The sequence below is a fragment of the Silurus aristotelis genome (assembly GCF_946808225.1).
Source record: "Silurus aristotelis genome assembly, chromosome: 22".
Lineage (NCBI taxonomy): Eukaryota > Metazoa > Chordata > Actinopteri > Siluriformes > Siluridae > Silurus > Silurus aristotelis.
This window is the reverse complement of record NC_139595.1, coordinates 12,247,108-12,273,249: the sequence shown is the minus strand read 5'-3', so window position 1 is coordinate 12,273,249 and position 26,142 is coordinate 12,247,108. Positions and strand designations below refer to the sequence as shown.

Here is a 26,142-nt window from a genome sequence, read left to right as displayed (position 1 = left end):
CTGTTTCCCTTATCACTTCTGCAGTAGTTGCCCAATCATCCAGCACCACTTCACCACCACTGAGCCCCTGTCTGACCTCTACCCTGAATCTCACACTACAGTCGTCCTCCTTCAGTTTCCACCATATTATTATTTTTTCAGTCTTCACTCTCCTCCTCTTTTTCTTCACCTCTAAAGTCATCCTACTAATCACCATCTGATGCCGTCTAGCTACACTGTCCCCTGTCAACACCTTACAGTCTCCAGTCTCCTTCACGTTGCATCTCCTGCACTAAATATAGCATATATTAAATAATATGTCCTAAACATTTCTGTTAGCATAAGAGATGGGAAGTAACCAAATACAAATACTTCGTTACTGTACTTAAGCAGACTTTTCTGGTATCAGTACTTTACTTCACTATTTATTTTTCGGACTTACTTTCACTGATTAAATTTTAACACAAATATCTGTACTTTCAACTTCTTACATTTTCAAACCAGGCTTGTTACTTGATCATGATCGTGACATGATCAATATTTTTCTTCTCATAGCGCACCATTTTCAGCCCAGCAATCTATTTCTTGTCATTGTGCGGCTTTTTTAACCTGCCACTGGTGTATCATTTCCTGGATATCACACACCACAGACATAAGCTAGCCTACAAAGCTAACAACAAGCAAGGCAGAAGGCAACAATAAGTGTGACTAACGTGGATGAGACAGAGGGAATCAGCGACATTCCTGATCACCTCATCAACATAATCTTTTCTCTGCTTGTGTTCTACAGGTGCATCTCAATAAATTATAATATCATTAAAAAGTTAATTTATTTTTGTAATTCAATACAAAGTGAAATTTGTATATTATATACAGTGAGGAAAATAAGTATTTGAACACCCTGCTATTTTGCAAGTTCTCCCACTTAGAAATCATGGAGGGGTCTGAAATTGTCATCGTAGGTGCATGTCCACTGTGAGAGACATAATCTAAAAAAAAAAAATCCAGAAATCACAATGTATGATTTTTTAACTATTTATTTGTATGATACAGCTGCAAATAAGTATTTGAACACCTGAGAAAGTCAATGTTAATATTTGGTACAGTAGCCTTTGTTTGCAATTATAGAGATCAAATGTTTCCTGTAGTTTTTCACCAGGGTTGCACACACTGCATGAGGGATTTTGGCCCACTCCTCCACACAGATCTTCTCTAGATCAGTCAGGTTTCTGGCCTGTCGCTGAGAAACACGGAGTTTGAGCTCCCTCCAAAGATTCTCTATTGGGTTTGGGTCTGGAGACTGGCTAGGCCATGCCAGAACCTTGATATGCTTCTTACAGAGCCACTCCTTGGTTATCCTGGCTGTGTGCTTCCGGTCATTGTCATGTTGGAAGACCCAGCCTCGACCCATCTTCAATGCTCTAACTGAGGGAAGGAGGTTGTTCCCCAAAATCTCGCAATACATGGCCCGGTCATCCTCTCCTTAATACAGTGCAGTCGCCCTGTCCCATGTGCAGAAAAAAAACCCCAAAGCATGATGCTACAACCCCCATGCTTCACAGTAGGGATGGTGTTCTTGGGATGGTACTCATCATTCTTCTTCCTCCAAACACGTTTAGTGGAATTATGACCCAAAAGTTCTATTTTGGTCTCATCTGACCACATGACTTTCTCCCATGACTCCTCTGGATCATCCAAATGGTCACTGGCAAACTTAAGACGTGCCTGGACATGTGCTGGTTTAAGCAGGGGAACCTTCCGTGCCATGCATAATTTCAAACCATGACGTCTTAGTGTATTACCAACAGTAACCTTAGAAACGGGGGTCAAAGCTCTTTTCAGGTCATTGACCAGCTCCTCCCGTGTAGTTCTGGGCTGATTTCTCACCTTCCCTAGGATCATTGAGACCCCACGAGGTGAGATCTTGCATGCAGCCCCAGTCCGAGGGAGATTGACAGTCATGTTTAGCTTCTTCAATTTTCTAATGATTGCTCCAACAGTGGACCTTTTTTCACCAAGCTGCTTGGCAATTTCCCCGTAGCCCTTTCCAGCCTTGTGGAGGTGTACAATTTTGTCTCTAGTGTCTTTGGACAGCTCTTTGGTCTTGGCCATGTTAGTAGTTGGATTCTTACTGATTGTATGGGGTGGACAGGTGTCTTTATGCAGCTAACGACCTCAAACAGGTGCATCTAATTTAGGATAATAAATGTAGTGGAGGTGGACATTTTAAAGGCAGACTAACAGGTCTTTAAGGGTCAGAATTCTAGCTGATAGACAGGTGTTCAAATACTTATTTGCAGCTGTATCATACTAATAAATAGTTAAAAAATCATGTATTGTGATTTCTGGATTTTTTTTTTTTTATTATGTCTCTCACAGTGGACATGCACCTACGATGACAATTTCAGACCCCTCCATGATTTCAAAGTGGGAGAACTTGCAAAACTAGCAGGGTGTTCAAATACTTATTTTCCTCACTGTAGATTCACCACAGACAAACTGATATATTTTAAATCTCTATTTCTTTTAATTTTGATAATTATGGCTTACAGCTAATGAAAACCAGTATCAGTATCAAAATTTGAATATTACTTAAGACCAATAAATAAATAAATAAAGATTTGTAACACAGAAATGTTGGACTACTAAAAAGTATAAACATGTAGAGAAATTAATACTCTGTCGGGGCTCCCTTTGCATGAATTAATGCGGCAATGTGGCGTGGCATGAAGGCGATCGGTCTGTGACGCTGCTGACGTGTTGTGGAAGCCCAGGTTGCTCTGATGGCGGCCTTCAGCTCTTCTACTTTGTTGGGTCTGGTGTCTATCTTCCTCTTTACAATACCCCATAGATTCTCCATAGAGTTAAGGTGGGTGAGTTTGCTGGCCAATCAAGCACATGGATACCATTGTCCTTAAACCAGGTATTAGTACTTTTGGCAGTGTGGGCAGGTGCCAAGTCCTGTTGGAAATTTAAATCAGCATCTCCATAAAGCTGGTCAGCAAAGGGAAGCATGAAGCGCTTTAAAACCTCCTGGTAGACGGCTGTGCTGACCTTGGACATGATAAAACACAGTGGACCAACACCAGCAGATGACATGACTCCCCAATTACTACTGACTGTGCAAACTTTACACTGGACCGCAAGCAACTTGGATTCTGTGCCTCTCCTCTCTTCTTTGGACCTTAATTCCCAAAATTTTATTTTATCTAAAAAAAGGACTTCGGCCCACCGAGCAACAGTCCAGTCCTTTTTGTACTTTGCCCAGGTAGGACACCTCTGATGTTGTATCTTGTTTAGGAGTGGCTTGACACTGTAGCCCATGGACTCTTGAAGTACTGACTCCAGCTGCAGTCCACTCTTTTTGAATCTCCCCCAAATTCTTGAATGGGCTTCGTTTCACCTTTTGCTACTACTTTTTTCTTCTTCCATTCAACTTTACATCAATGCACTCTGTGAACAGCCAGCTTCTTTAGCAATGACCTTTTGCGTCTCGTCTTGATGATCGTCTTCTGGACAACTGTGAAGGCAGCAGTCTTCCCCCATGATCGTGTAGCCTGAACCAGACTGAGACATTATTTAAAGGCTCAGAAAACCTTTGCTGGTGTTTTTAGTTAATTAGCTGAATTTAGTGTGTAACCATGAGTCTTCAATATTGAACTTTCTAACAATAATAAAATTTTCTGATACATTTTCTGTGAATTTTGTATTTTCATTAGCTGTAAGCCATTAACAACAAAATGATAGAAATAAACACTTAAAATATATCAGTCTGTGTGTGATGAATCTATATAATAAACAAGTTTCACCTTTTGAATTGAATTACTAAAATAAATAAACTTTCTAATGATATTGTAATGTAAGAATTACAGACTGCCTCAACCCAGATTCCACCCCACGCTATATCAAATTAAGCTCATCCAAAAACAGCTTAAATTTGATTAAAAAAAAAAGTAGTTATTTGGTTCGATGTAGAATTTCAGTTGTATCAATCTTAATTATAGTCTTAATTTAATCAGTCTGAGAGAGGCAGCAAGCCATCAAGGACTATCTCCAACCAAAAGGTGTCTGAGACCATTTTACATGTATAGGACAGGAAGAGCTGTATAATGTTATTACCAAAGCTAAATCAACATGTCAGTTAGATCCCATTCCAACTCATCTAAAGAAGGAAGTGTTATATACAGCTGTTGAGCCTCTTCTCAACATTATTAACTCTTCACTATCATTAGGTCACATCCCTAAATCCCTCAAGTTAGCAGTTATTATGCCCCTCATTAAAAAACCTAATCTGGATCCAAAGACGCTATCGAATTACAGACCAATTTCAAATCTCCCATTTACGTCTAAGATTTTAGAAAAGATTGTCGCTGCCCAGTTATGTTTCCACTTGCAAGAGAACAATATCTTTAAAGAGTTTCAGTCAGGTTTTAGGCCCCATCATATCACAGAAACTGCCCTAGTTAAAATCACTAATGACCTGTTTTTAGCTTCAGACCAAGGCTTCATCTCGCTGTTGGTTTTACTAGATCTTAGTGCTGCATTCGAAACTATAGACCATGATCTCCTCCTAGATCGCTTACAGAATTACATCAGCATTCAGGGACAGGCATTAAGCTGGTTTAAATCCTACCTGTCTGATCGTTACCATTTCGTAGACTTAAATAGAGAGTTATCCAGGCTAATGCTAGTAAATTATGGCATGCCACAAGGTTCAGTTCTAGGACCCCTGCTTTTCACAATATACATGCTTCCCTTAGGAAATATTATTAGAAGGCATGGAATTAGCTTCCATTGTTATGCTGATGATACCCAGCTATATATCTCATCAAAACCAGGTGATACAGCTCAATTAGCTCACATAACTGAGTGTGTTAAAGAAATAGGAGATTGGATGACCCATAACTTTCTACTATTCAATTCTGATAAGACGGAGATTTTGCTCATCGGCCCAAAAACCAGTATTCGGAAGCTCCAGCATCTCAACCTGAATTAAGACGGATGTTCTTTAACCACTAGTTCAATGGTAAAAGACCTGGGAGTTATTTTAGACAGCAACTTGTCTTTTAATAATCATATCAACCAAGTTACAAAAGCAGCCTTCTTTCACCTTAGAAATATTTCTAAGTTAAGAAACAGGTTATCTATATCTGTTGCAGAGAAGCTCGTCCATGCGTTCATGACCTCCAGAATAGACTATTGTAATGCATTACTAGGTGGATGTCACTAGGTCATTAATAAACAAGCTTCAGTTAGTTCAGAATGCGGCAGCAAGAGTTCTTACAAGGTCAAGAAAATATGATCATATATCCCCAATCTTATAATCCCTGCACTGGCTTTCTGTTAAGTTTCGAATAGACTACAAACTACTGCTTCTTACTCATAAAGCACTAAATGGTTTGACTCCCATGTATCTCTTCAGTGTTTTAACACGCTACAATCCGTGTATACAAAGAACATTACTTATAATCTTATACTCCAGTACTCATGTTAGTTCTCACTCTCCAGTGTTCTGTGTTGTTGAAAGATTTATGATCAAACTCTTGATGTCACCCAAATGAGAATGGGTTCCCCTCAAGGTTTCTTCCTTATTACATCTAAGGGAGTTTTTCCTTGCCACAGTCGCCACGGCTGCTCATCAGGGATAAGGAGCACCATTCACCTTGACTGTTGATTTCTGTAAAGCTGCTTTGAGACAATGTCTGTTGTAAAAACCGCTATAGAAATAAACTTGACTTGACATTACCATGATTATTCTTTGAACAATACCCTAACCTGACCTGCTGGGGGGCCGGCACCAGAAAAGGTGTAAACACCAGTGACCTCTGTCTCGATAGTGGTATCACCCAGCCATTTGTTCCTTTACTCATTTCCTACACTTAATTTCAATTTAAAAGCTAAATCCTAACTACACTTCAAAGGGAAGAACACTATAAAATATCTGGGCAGAGTTCTGGGTTCTTTCTGACTCCGATGAACTTTATGTGCTTCATGTATTTTATATTCATAGTACATATATATTCATCTGTATATTGTATTCATAGTACACATATATATTTATCTGTATATTGTATTCATAGTACATATATATTTATCTGTATATTATATTCATAGTACATATATATTCATCTGTATATTGTATTCATAGTACACATATATATTTATCTGTATATTGTATTCATAGTACATATATATTTATCTGTATATTATATTCATAGTACATATATATTCATCTGTATATTGTATTCATAGTACACATATATATTTATCTGTATATTGTATTCATAGTACATATATATTTATCTGTATATTATATTCATAGTACATATATATTCATCTGTATATTGTATTCATAGTACACATATATATTTATCTGTATATTGTATTCATAGTACATATATATTTATCTGTATATTATATTCATAGTACATATATATTCATCTGTATATTGTATTCATAGTACACATATATATTTATCTGTATATTGTATTCATAGTACCTATATATTTATCTGTATATTATATTCATAGTACATATATATTTATCTGTATATTATATTCATAGTACATATATATTCATCTGTATATTGTATTCATAGTACACATATATATTTATCTGTATATTGTATTCATAGTACATATATATTTATCTGTATATTATATTCATAGTACATATATATTTATCTGTATATTATATTCATAGTACATATATATTCATCTGTATATTATATTCATAGTACATATACATCTGTAAATTACTGTTTATAGTCCTATAATACCATTATATTTAGCTTATGTAAATCATGTAAACACTGTATATCCTGCACTTGCTAAAACTGTACTCTGGTTAGACCCAAACTGCATTTCGTTGCCTTGTACTTGTACATGTGTAATGACAATAAAGTTTAATCTAATTTTGTCACTGCTACGCTGTTATAAACATCATAGTTGTCCTAATAATTATTTCTTACACTAATTTATTTAGATGCACCTGTATTTGGTGGTTGTTCAGCATGATACATTCATTGGATAACAAAGTTAGAAAACATGTCAGAGCCCAAACTTCTTTACTTTAACTTAAATTACTTTTACCTCCTCTGGTTAGCATGTAACAGAGACAGACAAACACATACCTCCACTGTTCTGCAGCTCTCTTCCAGCAGGCTGATGATGGCCTGAATCCTGTCATTGTTTCCCACTAGCATTGCAACACACTCTGACAACTCTGCCTACAAAAACATTACACACATTACATACATGCATACAATAAAAAGAAAGTGGTATAGTCATTTCAGTCATATTCTGTAGCTAGCCCCAGATAAAGCAAGGCCAAAATGTTTTACTTATATATTTACTTTAGACAAACACTGCTGATAGTGTAGCCTACAACAGAAACAAGCAAAGCAGTGGTATGCAGACTAAATTTACGTTTGGTCAGAAGAAACCCTTTATCTATACATCCTTGTCATTAGATACCTTCAGTTTTCTCACATATGCTGGGTATTATCCTTTAATCTCTCATAAAAAACAAAATGCAATATGATGGTTAAAACATTAATAACATCAGAAATGTTATTAAAGCAAAGAAAAAGCATATGCGGAGTTGTATTAGAAGGTGGACACTAAGAAAGGAGAGAAGGATTTGTACTAATTGTCCAGGCAGATGAACCAACCTGGGAAGGATGTGCTGCAACTTAGAGCAATAAAGGATGCAGGTGGAAGTGTGTTGACTAGTGAGGAGAGTGTGGTGCGAGTATTGAAGTGGATAGGATTAGTAAGGGGGAAGTGAGAGCAGCTATTAAGAGGATGAAAAGTGGAAAGTCGGTTGGACCAGATGACATACCAGTAGAAGCGTGGAGATGTTTGTGAGAAATGGGAGTGAAGTTTTTAACCAGATTGTTAAAAAAGAAAGCGTACGACAGGGTGCCGATATATACAATACCACCTCTTTTGGCACCCTGTCGTACGCTTTCTTTTCTCATACAGAGGATGTCAGGTGTGTCAGAGAAGTATGTGAGGAGGGTGTAGGACATATATTAGGACAGTGGGAAAACAGTGAAGTGTGCAGTAGGAATGACAGATTGGTTCAAGTTGGAGGTGGGTTTGCATCAAGGATTGGCTCTGAGCCCTTTCAGTGGTAATGGACAGATTGATTGACGAGGTCAGACAGGAGTTTCCATAGACCAGGGGTGTCAAACTCGAATTCACAGTGGGCCAAAATTAAAAACTGGGACGAAGTCACAGGCCAAACTCAATATTTATTAAAAAATTTACTGCAATTGTGCATGTTTTCCGTCTCTCCAGATGTGTAATGTTGAACCTTTTTATATGGAAACAAACTTTAGTTTTGCATTAACATTAAATCTGGAACAACCGAAGTTTAATATTATAAACACATGAGAAATTTTATTTGAAATAAAACACATCAGTGGTATTCGTTTCTTATCTCTATCTATAGCCTTTTGAATTCCTTTTTTAATGTAAATCTTTTTTCACAGGCCAACAACAAAACAACCAAAAATAATAATAATTTCCTTCAATTAAAAATACAAATAAAAACAATCTTTCAACCATTAACAGTTCATGCCTTGGAGTAGAAAAAGTGCATAAAGACAACATTCATTCAAGCTCAGTTTGCTACACTCTGATTTAGTCTGATTGGTTGAAGTCAGATTCCTGCATCTCTTCTTAGATACCTGGCATCATGTCTGGGTTTAGGCTCTGAGCTGAGGAAATCCTCATGATTGGGTGAAGGTGTTCATCAGTGAGACTCCTGAGTGGTGTTTTGTTCATCTTCATTAAAGAGTTACTCACATAGATATGTGCTGCCAAACATAGAGAGTGTTTGAGCAGCTTGGGCACAGAGTTGGTGCAGTGTGTCGGGGAGGAAACATGGAAACTGTGCAGCACACACAGAGTTGTACTTTGACTTGAGCGTGTCTCGACACTGGAGTTCAATCAGATCCATTTGGACGCTTTCCACGTCAACCACAAACGGATTACTGAGCAGTTTAAATCTGCATTTCTGGGCTTCAAAGTCGGTAAATCACCGGGTAAATTCAGCGCTGAGTACGCGGAATTTTTCAGCTTGAAGTTTTTCAGCGGTCTCGACTGAGAGCATTCTGGGATTAGTATAAGCGTTGTATGCGCTATACAGTGGCAGGCCAGCTCTAATACACATATGATATGTTCTCGCGGGCCAAATATAATTACACCAGATTTGAGTTTGACACACCTGCCAGAGACTATGATGTTTGCGCATGATATAAGACAGAGTATATGTGTGTGAATAAGAGGGTGGGCAGTTGAGTGGTGTGGTTGCAGGGGGAAGAAGTGGTGAAAGTGGAGAAGTTTAGATGATCCGCTTTGGCGACCCTTAATGGGAGCAGCCCTAAAGTGAGATCAGTCGAAGAACTGTTGTGTAGGTAGTATAGTATGAAAAACACAGGGACAAAAATGTATTTAGATGAAAATTTTAATTTTAGTACTCCATGAAGTGGTAGACTTAATGATTTAGCTGTTTGGGAAAGGTTTAGTGCATACAGAAGTTCCAGAATAGACTGTTTATGCAAGAAAGAGTCCTAATGCATACCTTCCTTGCATAACAAAAATAAGAGATTGTTGGGCCATTTTAACAATGCTAGAGAATCAGAGAGAGTGTGGTGCACTGTTATACATTTGATACAGGCTGTATTCTAGATCAATATGACTGGGGAGCAGAGGATGTGGTCACGCTCTGGTTTGTAAATGGAGGATAGAGTCAGGGAAAGTGAATGTTAAAGACCTAGTGTTCTGAAGTGAGTGGACACAAAGATAAAAGGGGAGAAATTAGATACATGGGAGAGAAAGAGCTGAGCAGCGCAGCATGTGTGTGTGTGTGTGTGTGTGTGTGTGTGTGTGTGTGTGTGTGTGTGTGTGTGTGTGTGTGTGTGTGTGTGTTTGTGGCCCACACAATAATATTCAATTGGACTGCATTTTTTCCTTGTTTATAGCACACTTTCGCTGAGGCATAATTTCGAATTTACTGGCCTGATTACTGGCAGACCTGAGAAATCAAGAAATCACTTAGAGACAGACAGGTAACAAAGTGATTGACTTTGCAGATTCATCAAAGGATTACAAAGCTTTAGGACTCCAGTGAACCACTGTGAGAGCCATTATACACAAATGAAGAAAACTTGGAACAGAGGTGAACCTTCCTAGGAGGGGCCATCTTACCAAAATTACCCCAAAATTACAACAACGACTAACCCCGGAGATCATAAACAAACCCAGAACAACAACTAAAGAACTGCAGGCCCCACTTTGCCAACAACCATCTTGATTATGCCCAAAACTTTTGTGCAAATATTATGTGGACTGATGAGATAAAAAGTTAAACATTTTCAAGGTATGTGTCCCATTACATCTGGTTTAAAACTAACACAGCATTTTATAAAAAGAACATCATAAAAACAGTCAAACATGGTGGTGGTAGTGTGATGGTCTGGGGCTGCTATGCAGATTTAGGACCTGGAAGATTTCCATTACTAATGGAATCATGAACTCTGCCCTCTATCAGAATATCCGAATATCAGTTCATGAACTCAAGCGAAAACGCACTTGGCTTATGCAGAAGGACAATGATCCGAAACACACCATCAAGTCCACTACTTTATGGCTCACAAAAAAACATAATTGAATCTTCTAGAGGGGCCTCGTCAAAGTCTGGACTTCCAATTGACATTTTGTGGAATAACCCTAAACAAGCCGTTCATGGTCAAAAACCCTCCAACGTGGCTGAATTAAACCCAGCAGGGGGCAGCACAGATACATATAAACAGTGCAGTAAACTGGGTTGACGTTTGTCTTACCTTCTGGCTCTCATAGACAGTATTGAGTGGTGCAACTTCACAGTTTTGATGAGCACCAAACACTTTGCACAAAGAACAGGTGGGAGCAAAACAGGACAAACAATAAATGTTTATCTTCTCCTCCTCATGTACCTCGCACATCATTACAGTTGGTTTCTGCTGCGGCTCTGCTTTATTATTTGTACTGTGAGAGAGAGAGACAGAGAGAAAGAAAGAAAGAAAGAAAGAAAGAAAGAAAGAAAGAAAGAAAGAAAGAAAGAGAGAGAGAGAGAGAGAGAGAGAGAGAGAGAGAGAGAGAGAGAGAGAGAGAGAGAGAGAGAGAGAGAGAAAATGTTGTTATTTATTTAAACATTAATTGAAATATTTCTGACGATCGTCACCAAATCATTGGGTTTTCATGTAGAATTTGATGGTAAGCTGTAGGTTTATTTACACCAGGGGTTCTGCAGTCCAGTCTGTTCTAGTGAATTAAAAAATATTTAAGCATTTACATCTTGAGCACTAATTGTTAATGAAACTTGGATTCTACGGTGGCCGAGAAGTGCAAAACACATGAACAAATCCGAAAACACAACGACAAAATTTAAACAAACCGGAAAAGGTAGGTATAGTTGAATGGAATGGTGAATGGAAACTTACCGATCATTGGACGAGACACCTGTCATTTAACATATACATTGTTAATTTGTTTTTGTATTTGTTAATTTGTATAGCTTTAAAATATTCTTTTTTTTTACATTCCACTGACATTAACCACTACAACCACTATTTGAAAGAGCCAAGGACTCAAGAAAAGTTAAACATCAAATACATCTTCTAGCTAATGCATAGTCCCTTTTGCTCTTTAAGACAGTCCAGATGTGACTGAGTAGAATATGTTCTGTTAAAGATATGACTGATTTCCTGTATTTTCTTTGGCTTGGTGGAGTGGTTTGTATTGTTATTGAAGTAAAGTACAGAAGTACCTGATTGTCTCCTGCTTGTACATGTCAATTATGTTTTCCACAAGCAGATTCCGTTGTAGTCCATAAACACCATGACGATCTAGAACCACTTCGTGTCTGCAGGAAGGGCATCGAAATCTACCACCAGAACTTAATGTAGAACCTCCACGTGTAGGCAAATAAGGATTTGAAGCCTATAAGGACACATACACACATACACACACCAAAATACATAGTGCAATCAGAATACCATATACTTCCAGATATAAATGAACTTTAAAAACTAAATAAATTAAAAATAATAATAAAGTTAGACTTCTTCACTTAATCATTTAGAAACTGGACACTCCACTGCAATTTAATGGCCATCTGTATCCTGTTTCCTCTTTATTTTATAACAAGCTAAGGAGATAAAAGGTCTGGATGTGTTAATGGGAACACTCAAAGGTGTCGCAATTATGCACTCATAAAGGCCATCTTTAGGTAAGAAAATCGGCCTATAAAAGAGACGGCAGTGGCCGAATCAAAAATCTGGTACATTCTTAAAAAGAAGGAATGGACTGCCAAGCTCAAAAATATTAAAAGAAATGGAAGATCACTAATGTGTATGATCACAGAACTTGTTGTTTGGTGATGGAAAAACCCTTTCACAAAAATTGGCCATATAAAGAAGAATGGAGGGTATCATTGTCAAGTTGACAATCAAGCGACCCCACATACTATTTGTTTAGTTTCAGAGCAAGATCTCAATATGTAGCTGTTTTTGTTCCACAATAGTAAATCAGTGTTCAAAAATTTTAAGTACATCCCCTGATCCAATCATAAACGCCATCAGTAGACAGATGTTACTTATGAAAAATCTAAGATAAGTTCAGTATCAAGAGTTAAGACTGTTAAATGCCTACACATATATATATATATATATATATATATATATATAACAGATATATATATATATATATATATATATATATATATACAGTATATTCAGATTTCAATGATTTATTTAAATAATTTCTATATTTGCCAACATATTTATTGTATTTGTTTCTATTCTTTTTTATTATATATTGTATTGTTTTACTCTATTTTTACTCTATTTCTATCCTGCAACAAATGTATATTTTTGATTAACACTTGTATCTAATGGTCTCTAAATAGCTGCCTACCTTTGCCTAGTTCAAAGGCCACTGACCCAAGTTAGGATTTTGTTCCTTCTTATTGCCTTCTCCATTTTACTTTTGGCTATAAAAAAAGTTGATGAAAATGTAGAAAAGATAATTTTTGCTGGCAAAAAAAAGATTTGTGCTTGTATAGAAAAGTTAACAGCAAACGAAGTGAACTCATGTAATTTATGATATTTCGGTATAATCGTTGAACAAGTGCAATGGATATGGAAATGTAAAAAGGGCTTAAAATTGTTATTTTATTCATTTAGTTATGATTGTATTTTTTTTTAAATGATATTAAGTTCCCATGTTTTCGAAAGCAATTTTTGTGAATGCGGCCTTACAGAAGTACACTGTTGACACAACAGTATATTGTAATACCGCATGGTGTCAAATGAAGGTCTAAACAAATGTGCAAGTATAACGACAGTAACAATGGCTTTGTAGACTACAAACATAATAAAATATGGCTAGGACTCACTACCTGAAATATGTCATTGGCACATTTCCGGCAGAGGTTGTGTTGACAGGGTAAGATCACCACCGGCTTGGTGAACATCTCGAGGCAGATCGGGCAGATCAGCTGCTTTTCCAGGCTGTCCATCATGTAGCGGTTTCTGGAATGCGATTGTTCCAAAGAACGTTTCTAACACCGAGAGAAATGCTCAATTTTCCCCCTCTTTGACCGGCAACAACGACCTAGTTCTGGCAACGAAATGAAATGTGTTAATAGTGCCGTGTCACTGTGGGAGGAATGCGTCGCCCGAGTGCTAAAACTTTTGCTCCCCCTCCCGCGGTGTCATGGAGCGCACTGTTTTTAGCACACACACGTCTACGCGGTCATGATTGCGTGACCATATATGAAAAGTGAATGCTTGAGGCCAGACAAAGCGTAACGTCGCCCCTTCCACAAAACCCTGAAACACAGCATTACCCCAAAATCACTAGAAATAAACATTTATAATTTTAGCCCTAAAATACAACTAAAACGGGCTTATAGTTAAAATGATGAATGGATTTTAAAGGTCAAATGTACTAAATTTTAACCAGGATGTCTGGTTTTAATTTGTGGACCAACATTTTAAGATTACTATTGACTAATAAAACACTTTTAGTACAAATGATATTATTACACCAACTTGAGTGAAATGTAAAATGAAATTTAGAGCTTCTTTGACATTCTCCTCTGTGCTTTGCTTTAAAGAATGTGTATTGGAGCTGGAATGGACTATACATGTTCATCCCAAACCTTGTGTACCATTTTAAATCAAATCCTGCTCAAGTGTCCTCCCAGTATAAGGCCCAGAAAGTGTCCTCCCAGTATAAGGCCTAGGGGTTTAAACCAGGGCTGCATTAATGAGCCACACAATTTACCACAGGAGTGTGTGAGAAGCACTCAAGTGCAGAGACTAATTCTGTCAGGTTCAAAGGTCAAGATGTTTCAAATGAAAATACAAAAAAATTAGGGAAAGGCAAAAAAAAAAAAAGATTTTATTATACAGTCCAGGTCCATAAACAAACAAAATAGTTATTTTGAAAAATTCTTTGCTGGAAAAAGAAACAATTAAAAAACAAATTTACACGTTAGCATAGCTGTGTTAGGACATTAATTTTGCCTGTTTTGGAATTATCTCATTAATTAATAGAACTTGAGTAATTAAATGACCATAGTCCACTATTCATATCCATAAGAACTACTTTACATCTGTTCATTTTTTTGCTTGTGTTTACACTTTGATTGTGTTCGCAATTCAACACACCATTTCATTTCACCTAATATCTTCTGAAAGATAAACCTACCATATAATAAGCTAACAATAAATAATACCAATATACATTAGGGGTGTAACGATAGACGTATTTATACCAAGATTTATTGGTACATGGCTTTTGGTTCGAAACACATGTACCAAGCACAGTCCTTTTTACAAGCTGAACATAGTTTCTAAGATCTCTTACGAATGTATTAAGTGGCAGACCACAAGTTTGTTTAGTCTCTGCCTCGCATTTTGAGTGCATTTTCTAAATTATTATTATATTTAAAAAAGCATATACAACAGTACCAGGTGTACAGAAAGAAACTAGAGTAAGTGCAGTGTCACTATGGCTACTTACTCCGTATCAGTAATAAGATTTGTTTTGTCTCTATAGGTCAGGGCTGTTTTAAACCCAGCCATTATGGATGCACAAGCCAGTGCACTCGTGCCGGTCCCAAGCCCGGGTAAATGGGGAGGGTTGCGTTAGGAAGGGCATCCGGCATAAAACATGTGCCAAATCAAATATGCGGATCACAAATGAGAATTTCATACCGGATCGGTTGAGGCCCGGGTTAACAACGACCGCCACAGGTATCGTTAGCCGACAGGGTACCGGTGGAAATTGGGCTACTGTTGCCCGTAGGAGGAGAGGAGGAAGACGTCTACAGAGACGGCAGGGAAAGGAGCAGTGCAGGAGAGTGGAGGTTCGGGTTGGTACTTTAAATGTTGGTACTATGACGGGTAAAGGGAGAGAGATAGCTGATATGATGGAGAGGAGAAAGGTAGATATGCTGTGTGTTCAGGAGACCAAGTGGAAAGGGAGTAAAGTCAGGAGCATTGGAGGTGGATTTAAACTGTTTTATCATGGTGTGGATGGAAAGAAAAATGGTGTAGGGGTGATGCTGAAGGAAGAGTACAGTAAGAGTGTAGTGGAGGTGAAGAGAGTTTCTGATAGGGTGATGATCGTGAAGGTGGAAGTTGAAGGGATGATGATAAATGTCATCAGTGCCTATGCTCCACAAGTTGGCTGTGAGATGGAGGAGAAGGAAAGATTCTGGAGTGAATTAGATGAAGTGGTAGATGGTGTACCTAGGAAAGAACGATTGGTGATTGGGGCAGACTTTAATGGGCATGTAGGTGAAGGGAACAGAGGTGATGAGGAGGTGATGGGTAGGTATGGTTTTAAGGAGAGGAATGTGGAAGGGCAGATGGTGGTAGATTTTGCTAAAAGGATGGAAATGGCAGTGGTGAACACTTATTTTAAGAAGAAGGAGGATCATAGGGTGACGTATAAGAGTGGAGGAAGGTGCACACAGGTGGACTATGTGCTATGCAGGAGATGCAACCTGAAGGAGATTGGAGACTGTAAGGTGTTGGCAGGGGACAGTGTAGCTAGACAGCATCGGATAGTGGTCTGTAGGATGGTTCTGGAGGAGAAGAAGAAGAGGAGGAGAGTGAGGACTGAAAGAAGAATAAGATGGTGGAAACTAAAGGAGGAAGAGTGTAGTGTAAGGTTCAGGGAAGAGGTCAGACAGAGGCTCAGTGGTGTTAAGGAGGTGTTGGATGATTGGGCAACTACTGCAGGAGTGTTGAGGGAGGCAGCTAGAAAAGTACTTGGTGTGACATCTGGAAATAGAAAGCAAGACAAGGAGACATGGTGGTGGAATGAGGAAGTGCAGGAGAGCATAAGGAGAAAGAGGTTGGCAAAACAGAAGTGGGATGGACAGAGTGATGAGAAAAGTTGGCAGGAGTACAAGGAGATGCGGCTGCAGGTTAAGAGGGATGTGGCGAAAGCCAAGGAAAAGGCATATGAGGAGCTGTATGAGAGGTTGGACACTAAGGAAGGAGAAAAGGATTTATACCGATTGGCCGGGCAGAGGGACTGAGCTGGGAAGGATGTACTGCAAGTTAAAGCAGTAAAGGATGGAGAGGGAAATGTGTTGACTAGTGAGGAGAGTGTGTTGAGAAGGTGGAGGGAGTATTTTGAGCAGCTGATGAATGAGGAAAATCAGAGGGAGAGAAGGTTGGATGATGTGGAGTTGGTGAAGCAGGATGTAGATAGGATTAGTAAGGAGGAAGTGAGAGCAGCGATTAAGAGGATGAAGAGTGGAAAGTCGGTTGGACCAGATGACATACCGGTAGAAGCATGGAGATGTTTAGGAGAGATGGCAGTGGAGTTTTTGACCAGATTGTTTAACAGGATTTTGGAAGGTGAGAAGATGCCTGAGGAATGGAGAAGAAGTGTGCTCGTACCGATCTTTAAGCATAAAGGAGATGTGCAGACCTGCAGTAACTACAGAGGAATTAAGTTGATCAGTCACACCATGAAGTTATGGGAAAGAGTAGTGGAAGCCAGGCTGAGAGAAGAGGTGACCATCTGTGAGCAACAGTATGGTTTCATGCCGAGGAAGAGCACCACAGATGCCTTATTTGCTTTGAGAATGTTGATGGAGAAGTATAGAGAAGGACAGAAGGAATTGCATTGTGTATTTGTGGATTTAGAGAAGGCGTACGACAGGGTGCCAAGAGGTATTGTATGAGGAAGTCAGGTGTGTCAGAGAAGTATGTGAGGGTGGTGCAGGACATGTATGAGGACAGTGTGACGGCAGTGAAGTGTGCAGTAGGTACGACAGACTGGTTCAGGGTGAAGGTTGGACTGCATCAAGGATCGGCCCTGAGCCCTTTCCTGTTTGCAGTGGTGATGTACAGGTTGACGGACGAGGTCAGACAGGAGTCTCCCTGGAATATGATGTTTGCGGATGATATTGTGATTTGTTGTGAGAGTAGGGAGCTGGTTCAGAAGAGCCTGGAGAGGTGGAGATATGCGCTGGAGAGAAGGGGAATGAAACTCAGTAGGAGTAAGACAGAGTACATGTGTGTGAATGAGAGGGAGGGCAGTGGAGTGGTGCGGTTGCAGGGAGAAGAGCTGAAGAAGGTGGAGGTATTCAGGTACCTAGGGTCAACAGTGCAAAGTAATGGAGAGTGTGTTAGAGAAGTGAAGAAAAGAGTGAAGGTGGGGTGGAGTGGGTGGAGAAGAGTGACAGGAGTGATTTGTGATAGTAGGGTATCTGCAAAAATGAAAGGGAAAGTTTATAGGACTGTGGTGAGACCTGCGATGTTGTATGGATTAGAGACAGTGGTATTGAGTAAAAGACAGGAGGTGGAGCTGGAGGTAGCAGAGCTGAAGATGTTGAGGTTTTCGTTGGGAGTGACGAGGATGGATAAGATTAGAAATGAGTTTATTAGAGGGACAGCGCATGTAGGATGTTTTGGTGACAAGGTGAGGGAGGCGAGATTGAGATGGTTTGGACATGTGCAGAGGAGGGACATGAATTATATTGGTAGGAGAATGCTGAGAATGGAGCCACCAGGTAGGAGGAAAAGAGGAAGGCCAAGGAGGAGGTTCATGGATGTGGTGAGGGAAGACATGCAGGTAGTTGGTGTAAAAGAGGCAGATGTAGAGGACAGGGTGGTATGGAGACGGATGATCCGCTGTGGCGACCCCTAATGGGAGCAGCCGAAAGAAGAAAAAGAAGAAAAAGAAGAAGAAGAAGGTCAGGGCTGTTTTGGCAGCAAAAGGGGGACCAACACAATGTTTGGCAGGTGGTCATAATGTTATGCCTGATCAGTATACATCTAGACCTTAACAGTTTTACTGTGTGTCACAGAACAAACAAATGAAATTTTATACTCACAGAACATCCTTTACCCATCAATCCATGTAAACAGAAATGCAACATCTTCTGCACACATCTGGCACTGTCAGTTCATACTGGGGTTGTTTTACTTTTCATGATCTTTCTTCTTGCCATATGCTCCAGTTTCTTTCTTTTTTTTCTTTTAAAAAGAGATGGTTTTTCACTTCAGGAGGACACAAATTAACCGCTTCCCGTTGAACATCAACAGCTCCTCTGTGGTAAGCACCAAATACCTTGGTGTTCACCTAGCAGAGAACCTCACCTGGTCCCTCAACACCAGTTCAATAATAAGGAAAGCCAAGCAGCATCTTTAACTTTCTGAGAAAGCTGAGGAAGGCACAGCTTCCACCACACATCCCCACTACCTTCTACAGAGGGATCATCGAAAGTATCCTGAGCAGCTGCATCACTGCCTGGTTTAAGGGACACTGCACTGTCCAACACCCTACAGCAAATAGTGAGGACAACTGAGGAGATCATTCGGGGTCTCTCTTCCTTCCATCATGTACATTTACACCACATCCGGATACCCACCAGCATTGTGGCTGATCACACACACTCCTCACACACACTCTTCACTCTCCTGCTATCTGGAAAGAAGTACAGAGATATTCGGGCCTCACATCCAGACTGTGCAACAGTTTTCTCCCGAAAGCCTTCAGACTCCTCAACATGAAGGTAATGGCTTGATACACACACAATCAAAAAATAATAATACTCTGTTTGCACAAACTGCTGTTTGCACACCTTATTTAAACCAAAAGTTTACATCCAGCCAAATGTTCCATGTACTGTATTTATTTTTCATTTGTATGAACAATCCATTTTGCACAACCTTCTGTTCTGTATTGGTCGGCACTACTGTGTAACTGTTTTTCCTTGTCTCATGTTGTCTCTTTTCTTTTTCCATCCTCCCCTTTTTGCACTAAATGTTGCACATGTGCACTTTGTGTTGTTAGTTTAGAGTTATGTGTAGTTCTGTGTTCCTTGTGTTCATTTTGTCGGGATGGTTGTTGTTGCATCATGGACTGAACTGGATGGGACACATTGTTGTGTTAAATAAAGTTAATGTACACACCATCAATTTTATTAATATGATAGAATAGAATGAAACATGGTGGCAACAGATAATTAAAATGGAAATGGAAAATACACTAGGACTGAGTGTCAGAGAGCCACCAGCCATGCCTCCCTCCTCCACTCAACACTCTTGCTCAGCCTCTGCCTCCTACTAATCACCTACACCTGTCCTCCTACTACTAATCACCTACACCTGTCCTCCTCCTACTAATCACCTACACATGTCCTCCTCCTACTAATCACCTACACCTGTCCTCCTCCTACTAATCACCTACACCTGTCCTTCAGGTCCCTATTCCCCTTCACTCACCCTCCGATTTACTAGTTACAATCGTATATCAGCCAGACTACCTTCCGCTCTTGTTCCCTGTGCGTCTATGCTCCTGGCTATGCTTCGAATGAAGCACTCAGTAAATTTACCATTTGCTACACTCTCATCTCAAGCTCCCTTGTGTTTGCATGTTTAGACCAATAATCAGACCCGCCCCAGAAGTATTTCAGAGGAAACTTAGTCAAGCTCTGGAAGGATTGCAAGATATCTATGACATTGCACATTTAGAGTTCTGTGTAGTTCTGTGTTCCTTGTGTTCCTTTTGTTGGGATGGTTGTTGTTGCATCACAAACTGAATAGGATGGGACACGTTGTTGTGTTAAATAAAAGTAATGTACGCACTGGAACATGCACTAACCCATTTATTTTAATAGGAAAGAATAGAATTAAACACCTTTTGTTAATTTATGTTGTTTGTTGTAGCACCTTGGTCCTGTGGAAATGCTGTTTTGTTTCACTATGTACTAAACTGTATATGGTTGAAAGGACTACAAAGCTTTCTTGAACTTTTCATTCTTTTCAAATGTCTCTTCTATAAGATTGTTGGCAAATATTTTTGGTAATTTTCTGGCCAATTTTCGAGGTCAGACTTGACTGTAACAAGGCAGAAAGCTGCCATATCAGGAGTCAGCAAAGAAGCACAGAGAACTGTAGTGAAAACAATGACAATGGGGTGGTTTGCACTGGCCTGTTGGCGACAATACAAAGTACATTGCAAGGCTGGAGCTTGTGGGAGCAGTGCGGTGGATTGCCAAAAACGCAATAACATTGTCCATCCAGAAAATAAATGCAGCGTGTTGAAACTTTATGCTCTGGCCAGAGTTGTTTGCTACACTCACCTTCAAAGCTCTAAATGAACCAGGACCCATCTATCTCCCAGCACTTATCTCAAACCACACTGCATCACACTCCCTCTAATCCTCTAGCTCTGCTTGATTGGTCCAAACAGCTCTCAGGGTACAAGGAAGAAATACTTCGAAACCTTTACAGTTCTAGCACTAGATGGTGAAACAAACTTCCACCTAATATCAAAACACCTGACCCTTTAGCAGTCTTTAAATGTCTAAAAACATACCTTAAATTAGCGCTTAAATTAGCGCTTCTACTACATTAGTCTACTAGCGCTAATTTAATTACTTAAATTAGCGCTTCTACTGTTTAAAAAAATCGTAGTCTGTGTTTTAATGGACCAGGACCAGTATGTGCTTATTGATAGAGACTTTTGTCGTCTGGACAATGGTCAAATGCCATAAATGTAAATGTTATCATTTAATTTTAAGAAAAGCAGTCATCCATTCAAATGATGCTAATATGGTCTTCTTTTATAATTTTGTTTTACTACTAATAATAATATTTTTTCTAATGAATTTAGAATTTTTTTGTTTTCCTATTCAAGATATACTGTTTATTATAAATAATAAAATTTGTCCAGCTTTGCAGTCATTAAAGTTTCATGCCTTTTTTCTGTTTGCTTTTCTAGCAATTACAAAAATTATGTCCATTTAATTTTTTAAATGCTGTGTTTCACAGCGAACAATGCTGTACATCTTTTAACCCTCTGTTTCAGTAGTTGAAATGTAATATTGTCATAAAGGCCTAATAATAAAGGCCTAAATGCTTGTTTAAATCCAGTTAATTTAAATGTGAGTTCACCCCTCACATTTCAAGAATCATTTTAGTATATATATATATATATATATATATATATATATATATATATACAAGGGACAAAAATATAGAAATTAAACTTGGATATTAGAAAAGTCAGTGTGCAGTTTGTATAGCAGATCAGATTTACTGCCATCTAGAAATAACTCAACATACAGCCATTATTGTCAAAATAGCTGGCAACAAACGTGAGTACACCCTAAGCTTAACCATGCAAAATCACATGTTTATCATGTTCATGTTTTTATATGCTTGACAGGACCATACAAATTTGTGTATCTTGTATTAGAGCAGTTAAACTTCGGTGTTTTGAGTACAATTCTCTCATACTGACCACTGGATGTTCAACATGGCACCTCATGGCAAAGACTCTCAGAGGATTTGAGAATTAAAACTGAATTTTGAAGATTGGTAAAACCCTAAAACTGAGTTACAGTACAGTGGTCATGGTCATAGAGTAGCTTTCCAAGACGGGTTCCACTCAGAACTGGCCTCGCAAGGGTTGATCATAGAAATTGAGTCCCCGGGGTGTGTTAGGTCCAGAAGCTGGCTTATGACACATGAGTGCTGCCAGCATTGCTTTTGGAAGATCCGCTTTGTCAGTGCTCAGACCATACGGCGCACACAAGAAAGCCCGCAAAGCAGTTTGCTGAAGACAACATGTCCAAGAGCATGAATTACCAATGCCCTGATAAAAAGTACCAAGAAAACTGTGTCTTGCCTATAGTCAAGCATGATAGTGGTAACATCATTTTCTGGGGCTGCATGTGTGCTGCTGCTACTGGGGAGCTGCAGTTTAATGAGAGAAACATGGATTCCAACATGTACAGTGACATTCTGAACCAAAACATGATGCCCTCCCTTCAGAAACTGGGCAGATTTCCCCACATAATAAACACAACTCCAAAATAAAACTGCCTTGCCGAGGAAGCTAAAGGTGAAGGTGATTGAGTGGCCAAGTATGTCTCTATATGATCTGTTCCCTACTGAGCACCTGTGTGTCATCCTCAAGCGGAATGTTTAGAAGCACCATGTGTCTAACATCCAGCAGCTTGGTGATGTCATTATGGAGAAGTGGAAGAGGATCCCAGCAACAACCTGTGCAGCTCTGGTGAATTCCATACCCAGGAGTATTAAGGCAGTGCTTGATATCAATGGTGCTCACAAAACAGTGACACTTTGGACACAGATTTGACATGCTTACTTAGGATGTATTTACTTATGTTGGCAGCTATTTTGACAATAATGGCCGTATGTTGCGTTATTTTCAGTGGACAGTAAATCTGTACTGCTATACAAGGTGCACACTGACTAAAGTATATCCAAGTTTAATTTATATAGCATTTAACTCGAGAAGATGCACTAAAATTGTCGCTTAAATGTACAGTAAATAGACTGCAAATTAAAATTTGAATGCCACAAATTTGTTTCTTTGAGTTATATCACCAATGATCAAGCCAGTGGTGACAATGGAAAGAAAAATTCCCATTGTATGAGAAAATTTTGTATGAAAGGAACCAGACTATCTGGGTGAAACCAAATATTCTTTAATTGTATTTCCATCATTTTTGAGGTCATCAACTGTTCACCTTTAGACAACTGATTGCAAAATTGTTCTTGACATTCGGAGCCTTAAGCCACCGTAACTAACTGTTCATATTATTTGCAGTCCAAATCCACCTTCATGATTCTTTTGTTTAACCCTCCAGTGTAGCCTCATGGACCTTTCTAGAATAGACTACTGTAATGCATTACTAGGTGGATGTCCTGCATCATTAATAAACAAGCTTCAGTTAGTTCAGAATGCGGCAGCAAGAGTTCTTACTAGGTCAAGAAAACACGATCATACAACCCCAATCTTATCGTCCCTACATTGGCTTCCTATTAAGTTTCGAATAGACTACAAACTACTGCTACTCACTTATAAAGCACTAAATGGTTTGGCTCCCATGTATCTATCCAGTCTCTTAACACGCTACAATCCGTCACGCTCCCTGAGATCTCAAAACTCTGGGCTTCTAGTAGTTCCTAGAATAGCAAAGTCCACTAAAGGCGGTAGAGCATTTTCACATTTAGCTCCTAAACTCTGGAATAGTCTTCCTGACAGTGTTCGGGGTTCAGATACACTCTCCCAGTTTAAGTGTAGATTAAAAACATATCTTTTTAGCAAAGCCTACACATAACACACATCACACACATCACATCATAACCTTGTGCTCCAGAACATCTGATCACATGCACATTATCAACTTGTGCTGTTAATATCATGAACAGCAGCTACGCTAATTCCTCTCCACTGCTTCTCTTTCTCTCCCCATCCCGAGGCATCCTGAGGTTTGGCCAGCTCCAGTCACGTCCCACCTCGTGAAGATTATGGACCTATGGATGATCATGGAGAAGTAGATGCCGAGTGTTTAAAGGCCCTGGCATGGAGAAGCTGATGCTGGATCTATGATGATCACAAATTGTTCTGTATTGTTGAAAGATTTAGGACCAAACTTTTGATGTCACCCATATGAGGATGGGTTCCCCTTTGAGTCTGGTTCCTCTCAAGGTTTCTTCCTCATATCATCTAAGGGAGTTTTTCCTTGCCACTGTCGCCACGGCTTGCTCATCAGGGACAAACGCACACCATTCACCTTCACTGTTGTTTTCTGTAAAGCTGCTTTGAGACAATGTCTGTTGTGAAAAGCGCTATACAAATAAACTTGACTTGACTTGACTTGACCTTTAGGCTGTTCATCTGGAACCATCCTCAGCCACAGCAGGCGGTTTCCAAATAAAGAAAACCCCCTCCAGAAGTTGTGCAGAGTTCTGTCAGAAAGAATAAGCAAAAACTTTGGCAAGTATTGTGAGAAACTTCACCAGTGTTTGAATTAACAGGCAATGCTACTAAATGCAAAATGTATGTAAATATTATTTTTTTTCTGAAAAGTTATATGTTTATGTTATAAATTAGATGTTACATCTCATCTATATGTAAATACAAAAAAGTACAACATTCCAAACTGTCTTCAGATATTAATATTTTGATCTAAAAACCTACACAAATAAATTGGCGCTGACATTCCAATAGTTTTGAAGGGGACTGTATTGCATGTAGCATTGTATAAGAATAGAAGAAAAACACAATATAAACTCTATGGGGCAAAAAGGGAAAAATTATGTGTGTATATTGAGAATTGTCATTTTATCTTTAAAAAGTCTGACTTGTGAAAGTCTGATTGCTTTTTGAAAACAGAGCAAGAGGGAGATGGTAGCTCAATGGAAGCTGGATTTCTGATCAGAAAGATAATTGAAGGTCGCTGTGGTTAAGGGTAAATGGATATTAAATTGCAATCTAAATAGTAAGAATGAAAAATATAGGGTGGTGGACAAGCCAAAAATAAGGAAATTGCAAAAAGAAGCAGAAACCCTCTTGAAGCACAACCATAGTCATCATTATTTGCCATTTTTAAGCATGCACACACACAGAGAGCTTTATTCCCCAAGGGGTTAAAAAACCTCATGTACAAAAAGTTGGAAATAAAATATAGGTTTAGGAGCAAAACATACATTTTACACAGCCTACCAATTTTTGGAACTGGGGTTGTAGCTATTTTGGCTACACAGTCTAATCCACCAAGAATAAGCGGGTTCATCTCCCAACTAAACAGGAGAGTCGTTTAAAAATCAGGAACAACTATTTAAAGAAGTGACAATGTGCAGATCTGTAGGGTTTAGATTAAATGGACTTTAAAATCTATTTGCGGAAATCATCTCGACCCACAGGCCACATGGTGCCACTAGGCTTCGCTGCAATCGCCCAAATAAGTAAAGTGCAAATCTGTCAGATAAAATATCCGCTAAATAACAATTATGCGTTGCTTGTTTAACTGCCCTACATACATCCCTCTTGATTATCGTTACCTTAAGTGCCTTGAACGACGCCACACGTTCTGTCGGTATTTTATTTAATTTTTTAATTTTTTTATTTTTTACTCCATCGCTGCAGTGCCTTTTAGAAGTCTGGAATCAACAAACTTCTTTTCTGAAAGAAATGGTTAAATAATCATCCAGTACGAGCAGATGGTGGGCCTGTATTCATATCTGACGAGTCCGATTGTGCGGCTTTAAGTCGCAAGATCCCACCTCCCTTTGGCTTTTCAGTGGTTTCGAAAGGAGTTGCGTGGAGATGTGTATCACCGAACAACTAGTTGTACCATGCAATTTTGTCTTTTCCAAAACAGTCAGATGGTTTTTTTTCTCTAGCATGAGGCCTATGTAGATTCTGAAAGTCCGCCTGGAGCGCGAGTGTCTGTGTATTCGTAACTTATGTCACTTATTCCAGCTGCGGATCGGACAGCGGATCTGACGAGTTACAGACATCGTTTTCTGTGCTGAGATTTTTTTTTAAAAACATTTAAACTTAGGGAATGGTCTGATGTTGGAATGTCTTTTAGATCTTCGACAAGAATGGACGGATTGTGGAATGTATTGTACATATTCGTTTCCGCATACTAATATAAGGAAGCGAATAGTGGTAGTGAATAGTGTTTTGGTACGCGGCCTGGTTTTCAACTATTGGATAGACACTAAAGACTGAATTATGGGACAGAGCCAAACCCGAAACGAGTCAAACACGCCGCCAGCTCATTGATAGAGATCTTATCAAACTTTTATGC

At 39.1% G+C, this 26,142-nt stretch overlaps 2 protein-coding genes and 1 long non-coding RNA gene across 4 annotated transcripts in view; 1 reads left to right on the top strand and 2 right to left on the bottom strand.

Moving 5' to 3' along the window:
- The window catches only part of trim55a (tripartite motif containing 55a), a 23,241-nt gene extending 9,436 nt beyond the window's left edge, over window positions 1-13,805 (bottom strand). Inside the window, exons 1-4 of the mRNA XM_083525889.1 lie at window positions 13,429-13,805; window positions 11,797-11,969; window positions 10,832-11,015; window positions 7,112-7,207 (exon numbers count right to left, since the gene is read on the bottom strand). Coding sequence (XP_083382015.1) covers window positions 7,112-7,207; window positions 10,832-11,015; window positions 11,797-11,969; window positions 13,429-13,551 — 576 coding nt within the window. The 5' untranslated portion in view covers window positions 13,552-13,805. The remainder of the gene's footprint in view (window positions 1-7,111; window positions 7,208-10,831; window positions 11,016-11,796; window positions 11,970-13,428) is intronic.
- Window positions 13,806-15,174: 1,369 nt separating this feature from the next.
- The window catches only part of LOC310717612 (craniofacial development protein 2-like), an 85,917-nt gene continuing 74,949 nt past the window's right edge, over window positions 15,175-26,142 (top strand). The window contains exons 1-2 of one of the 2 annotated variants that reach the window (XM_083525893.1): window positions 15,175-16,942; window positions 17,045-17,218. In XM_083525893.1, the coding sequence (XP_083382019.1) occupies window positions 15,226-16,587 (1,362 nt within the window). In that variant the 5' untranslated portion in view covers window positions 15,175-15,225 and the 3' untranslated portion in view covers window positions 16,588-16,942; window positions 17,045-17,218. Of the gene's footprint in view, window positions 16,943-17,044; window positions 17,219-26,142 lie in introns of those variants that run through there. The other variant, XM_083525894.1, reaches the window with a different exon arrangement.
- Window positions 23,010-24,330, bottom strand: LOC310717773. Its single transcript, XR_014530894.1, has 2 exons — window positions 24,207-24,330; window positions 23,010-23,202 (listed from the first exon to the last, which is right to left on the bottom strand). It is a non-coding gene; the product is annotated as an uncharacterized lncRNA (long non-coding RNA).